Here is a 6,000-nt window from a genome sequence, read left to right on the forward strand (position 1 = left end):
TCTTCTTGCCAGCTTCTGGTAAAAATCGCCCATTCAATGGGTTCGCACTTAACCATATAAAATGGTATAACAGTATAAAACACGGTCATAAGATTGGGTCCAACTTGTCTTATGACCGCAATGACTTACAATGGAAATTCCAGTCCCAATTATATTTGTAAGTTGAGGGCTACCTTACTAATTGCATGAATGCAATTGAGTTCTATTTATTCAGGAGGTGTGATGGCTCAGTAGTTAAAGACGCTGAGCTTGTCAGCTGGAAAGCTAACAACCCGGGTTTGAGACCCGAGTGCTGCATGACTGGGTAAGCTACCGTCACTTCCTCCAGCTCCTGCCTACTGTAGCAGTTCGAAAGGATGCAAATGCGTGTAGATACATAGGCACCACTTCAGTGGGAAGGTAACAGTGTTCCTTGCATTTCGGCATATAGTCAACGCTGGCCAAATGACCATGGAAAGTTTCTTTGGATAACATGGACTCCCTGCACTAAGAAACAGAGATAAACACCGCCCCCTGGAGTCAGACATGATTGGACAAAGGGAAACCTTTATCTTTACTTTTCTTGTTCTTTCTCATTATAGGAAGGTCAAGGATGTGCAGAAATAAGGAAGTTAGTTCCTGAAAATGGCAGGAACGCAGCAGAGAGTAAGTGCTCTTAAATCCTTGCAAGTTAATTTGGATTCTTTTTTGCCAGAATACTCCTTGAGATAGCATGTATTAGATATATAGTAACTAGAAGATTCTTCTTCGTCTTGTGCCATATCCATTATCAGACGTTGGCGACCATGTTGGGCGATCCTGTTTTTATCAGCAGCCGCACGAAAAAGTGCTGCTGAGTTTAGTCCAAACCAGTCCCTTAGATTTTGAAGCCACGATGTTCTTCTGCCTGGACCTCGTTTGCCTTCAGTCTTTCCCTGGAGGATTAAATGGAGGATGCCGTATTTTTCTGGGTGTCACATCACATGTCCGAAATATTCTAATTTTCATTTTTTAATTGTTTGGTGATTTCCCTTGGCTTTCCCAGGCGGCTGATCCCCTCCTCATTTCTGAACTTGTCAACCCAGCTTATACGTAATAGCCACCTGTAGATCCACATTTCAAATGCTTCTAGTCTCTTCAGGTGGCCTTCTGTCAGAGACCAACTCTCTACTCCATAGAGCAGGATAGAAAAAATATAGCATCTGACAAGCCTGATTTTCAGTCTTAGGCTTATGTCGTGACTGCAGAAGACCTTTTTCATTCTGAAGAATGCTGTTCGGGCTTTTTCTATCCTTGTCTTTACTTCAACGATCATGTCCCAGCTTTCATGTAAATTGGAACTGCGGTCCGTGATCCTTTCAATTTTTTCTAGTGATAGGAGCAGACAGTGTTTGCTTTTTAAACTACTAGACCCTTTTCCCGTTATTCAAAGCACCTCCTACTAGAAGTGATAAAAGCTGCCCTGTTCAATTTACAGACTGGTTTTTCTAGTTCCTATGAAATGACAAGGCTATCACTGTCAGAATCTGTTTTGGCTTGAAGATACTAGCACGAGGTTCTCTTTGGTTGCAGACCTGGCTAGTTTTGCTTGGCTGTCTCATTCTCCATGATCATCTTTACGGTTTAATTTTCATGAAGAATTTAATTTTTATCTCATTTATTTATTTGTTTGTTTTTAACTCTATTGACTTTTGAGGGGGATGGGGTTTGCATTTGCAAATGTCCCACCGAAGGCTATCGTACTTCATCCCCATTGCTGACATCCACCAACAATTCTTTCTGCAATTCTGAAAAATGTAGCTACACTTTTATAAGGACAAGCAATTGAGTTATGCCACACTTGATTCTGAAAAAGCCCTTCCAGGGTCCCCAGAGCAACCTATGGAACTGGGAAATTAGAAGCAGCTGATTAATAAGACTCCTCCTCCTCCTCCTCCTCCTCCTCCTCCTCAAATTTATCATATTCCTTTCCAGCTCTGAGTCGAGCCTTTGACAACTTCATCAACAAGGTGCCTTCAAAAGACTGGAGGAGATTCATGAGACTTCTCAACTTGACCGATAACGAAATTGACTCTGCAGCGAATTTTTCACAATATGCGAATGAGCAGCATTATCAAATGCTACGGACCTGGCTGGACAAGAATGGGCAGGCAGCCACCTTAAGTGTTCTTCTGGAGGTGCTCAATGGCATGGATTTAAAGGGCATTGCGGAAGAAGTTACAAAAGATCTCGTTGCTCAACGTTTGTATGTCTATGAAGAATAAGTTCTTAGCCAGGTGGGCCCTTCTTGAATCCAGTGTTTGTCCACCTGGCAAAGTGAGAAGGAAAAGATGTTGAGTTACCAGCTTCTTCTCACCAAGCCATATCTTGTTTACATTTTAAAATATCCCATACTAGCACAAGGCCTTCTATGCACTGCCTTTCCAAACAGGTTTTTATGTTGGCAGCTAGGGCTGTGCTGTACATTAGACTCAAAATCAAAAGATACTTTCAGAGTAGATGTGGATTATGCCAGACACAACTGTTGCCATGTCCTTACCGAAACAGTGTCCTTTTGCGGACTTTTTCAAGTCATCATTCGTAAAATACACCCTTACGTTAAGGAGGTGTCAACAGCCTGTCATGTCTGTCTCAAAGCAGTTGGCAGTACCCTGTGTTGCCTCCTTTCTTTATTCAGCCCAGGTTTTCTCAGGAAGGCACAACTGCCCTGTAAGCCCACATAAAAAAAGAGGCATTTCTTTGAAGAGGTGCCACACCAATTTGGCTCTTGAATGTTCAGAAATTATTACGCTACTGGTAAGTATTTCTATACCGGTGTTATTCTGAAGGTTGTTCCATTCTTTTCAGTACAAATGATGTCTTTCCCACGAAAATTATTTGGGCAGCCAAATTGATCTTTTTCGATTACCAATATAAAATCTGTATTTTTATTTATTTATTTTAAAAAACACACACACAATTCGTCTTGGGTAAGTTTTGATAGTTTCAGATCTTCTTTTGGATTTGACGTAAAACGAAAGATAAACGTCTTTTGTTCACGTCAAATCCAAAAGAAAAACCCGAGACTATCAGAACTTAACCTAAGACAAATTGTGTGTTTTTTTAAAAAAACAAAATAAAATACAGAATTTATATTGGGAAGCCATCTTTATACATGTTTAAAAAGTATTTGGTTTTTAAATCCTGCTGCTATTCAGTCATGAAAGGAACCTCCACAAATAAGAACAATCATTTCACTTGAAAAGATGGGCCAGCATTTGCTGTTCTGTTGACACTGTGAAGTTTTTCATAAGTTTTCTGCTGAATTTAGCTCTCCTGGATAGAGAATGCCAAATCATCAAAACTGATTTCTTGTATCTATATCTCTGGGGTGCTGGGTGTAAAGGGGAAAAATCCACCCTCCCTTAATTCAATACTGCAGAGGTCCCCAAACTATGGCCCACAGCCCAATAACAGACCATGGCCTGTTTGCAACTGGGTTACGTTGAGTGGCATGCCAGCGAGTGTACACTTGCAGCCGCACTTGCATAAGTGGCTGGCACGCACGCATGTGTGTGCCTGCCCCTCGTGCAAAACCATCCTCTCTTTCCCCCACCCCCACGCCAGGTCACCAACCTGCAAAGGTTGCAGAACGCTGCAATCCAGTATATTCAGGAGCTCTCCTTAAAAGACCTTTAAGAGAATTTCTTCTGCAAGGACTAGAAATATTTTCTCTTTTAAATTCAGTGAAAATTAAAAATCTCAAGGAACGAAATGCTATGCCCGAAGTTATTTTCCATCTCAGTTTTTAGACAAGCCATTATACATTTCTCATAAAGAAAGGATTGTTCTTAAGTGCACTTTGGAGGTCTCTAGGAATCTCTTTTCAGTACGAAGCCTGAAAAGACAGGACAGAAGGATTTTCCAACTACTTGTTTACAGTTTAATGTTAATTTATGTTCTACAGTGTGACAGAGCAGGATCCAGATCCTCACCGAGAAGATACATAATATGTTGATGAAATCAGCCGGAGTTATTTATCTTTTTAAAAATACCCTGTTAATTTGAGTTCCTAAAAAATATGTGTGTGTTTTTGTTGCCATTACACCAAAAGATCAAAGTAGCATAAAAAGAAAATGGCTGATCTTTAAAACTAAAATGTTGGGGGAAAAAAATCCACCCTAACCAAAGTACTTTAATATGAGATCCTATTTCTGATTTGCAGTAAATATGGCAAGGGTTTTATTTATGACAATTTTAAAAATAAGCTGATGAATATTTTATTTTGTAAATTATTAATCTGGAGCATGAGAAAGGGGATAGTTACCCTCATTGCACTCCGCATATTTACAAGCAATTGTTTGAGGTTGTAAATTGCGGTGCTCCATTCTCAGTGTGCCTACAAGATCCCCCTTGTAGGTTCAAAGTGGCCCCAAAGTCGTGTAGAACGCTAGCCCTCATGTGCTGCCTTCCTTTCAGTGTTGAATTCAGTTTTTGGCATCCCACATTTGATTCTGGATAAAGAATACTTTGGTTTGATAGTGAGCGGATTCGGTTTCCTCTGCTCCGTGCCTTGACACTGCTATTTGGCTAGCTTACTGTGCTTGCAGTAATCCTTGATACTGGACAAAATTTGAATGACAGTGTTAGTACAAAAGGATTTAGGTGGGGGCGGTTTCTGCCCATAATTTTCAGTATTCAACAATTTAATTCAATGAGTGTGTGTGGAAGGGAAGCAGGGAGATTACAAGGTTGGGTGGCATCTTTTCATTCTCCGAAGAACTGTCCCAACGGAGCTCCTGGGTAGACAACTGTTCTGGATGAACATCAATGTCCAGATAACTCAGTCACGACTTTACACCGTAACTTATTGTTTTGGGTTAAAATAACATTTTTTTTATCAGGATGAATTTGAATGTGTCTTACCCTGCGGCATTTCCAGAGGCCAGTAAAAATGCAAGAGTGCCAGAAGAATTCATTTTTATTTGGTATGGAATGCAGGCAATCACTGCAGCATTAAAGAGAAGAGGGTGCATATTATGATAGACCCTGAGCCAGATTTTTAAAACCTTAAGTCTTCGGCATACATTTTGCGTGTTGTCTGTGATGGAAGTCTTGATGACGAAGTCCATCTGATTAAGTTTATGTGGATTTGAAAGACCGGGTCCTATGTAAATCTTTGAAATGCAATATATTTCCATTCAATGTATTGGCTGAACCCATAAGACGACAAGCCCAGGTCTCCTTTTTTAGCAGCTGGGATCTGGATCCTGCCAGAGGTGGAACAAAAATATTGGTGCAAATAATTACTCTTCAAATTGAAGTGTGTTCCAAAGTTGTATCTATTTCTAGATATTTATGCCTACGGTATGTTTTTGTTTCTGTTTTCTCTTCTCTTTGACTACTTGATTTGAAATGTTAAACTTAAATGCATGATTATTTTAGATAGTGGAGCTGTAGGAAAAAATATTTCTTCAAGTTTGTATAAATCCTTGTTTAATTTATGGACTTGTCTTTTGCTCATTAGCAGTTGAAATGAAAACAGGTACTTGTTGATGAAGCTATGTAAAGTTCCGTTTGGAATAAATAAAACTATTATTAAAAATTACACACTGTTGTACAATCTGTTATATATGACGATGATGGCAGCAATATAGCCATCGAAAGCTAGGTTATTTATTTATTAAACTTTTAATTGTTTTACCTCCTGGTGCTCGTTTTTATCTTTTGAATATATATATATATATATATATATATATATATATATATATATATTATAGATATATGGAAGTGTCTTGGCGACGTTTCGACGAAGTCCCATTCGTCATCTTCAGGCTGGTGTCTTCAGCTTCGTGCTTCGAGGAGCACGAAGCTGAAGACACCAGCCTGAAGATGAAGAATGGGACTTCGTCGAAACGTCGCCAAGACACTTCCAATCTTACGTGGGAGAAAACCCGAATAACCAAAGACCTACATACAAACACCCGCGAAAACCTCAGAAAACATATATATATATATATATATATATATATATATATATAT

The 6,000-nt window shown here is 39.4% G+C and overlaps 1 protein-coding gene across 5 annotated transcripts in view; it reads left to right on the plus strand.

Moving 5' to 3' along the window:
- The window catches only part of LOC120312908 (tumor necrosis factor receptor superfamily member 10A-like), a 48,545-nt gene extending 42,979 nt beyond the window's left edge, over positions 1 to 5,566 (plus strand). For all 5 annotated transcript variants that reach the window (XM_039354227.1, XM_039354228.1, XM_039354224.1 and 2 more), the window contains 2 exons: positions 582 to 645; positions 1,954 to 5,566. In XM_039354227.1, coding sequence (XP_039210161.1) covers positions 582 to 645; positions 1,954 to 2,243 — 354 coding nt within the window. In that variant the 3' untranslated portion in view covers positions 2,244 to 5,566. The remainder of the gene's footprint in view (positions 1 to 581; positions 646 to 1,953) is intronic.
- The last annotated feature ends 434 nt before the right edge of the window (positions 5,567 to 6,000 follow it).

Source organism: Crotalus tigris, unplaced genomic scaffold (assembly GCF_016545835.1).
Source record: "Crotalus tigris isolate CLP2741 ecotype Arizona unplaced genomic scaffold, ASM1654583v1 scf7180000018549.3470463, whole genome shotgun sequence".
Taxonomy (NCBI): Eukaryota; Metazoa; Chordata; class Lepidosauria; order Squamata; family Viperidae; genus Crotalus; species Crotalus tigris.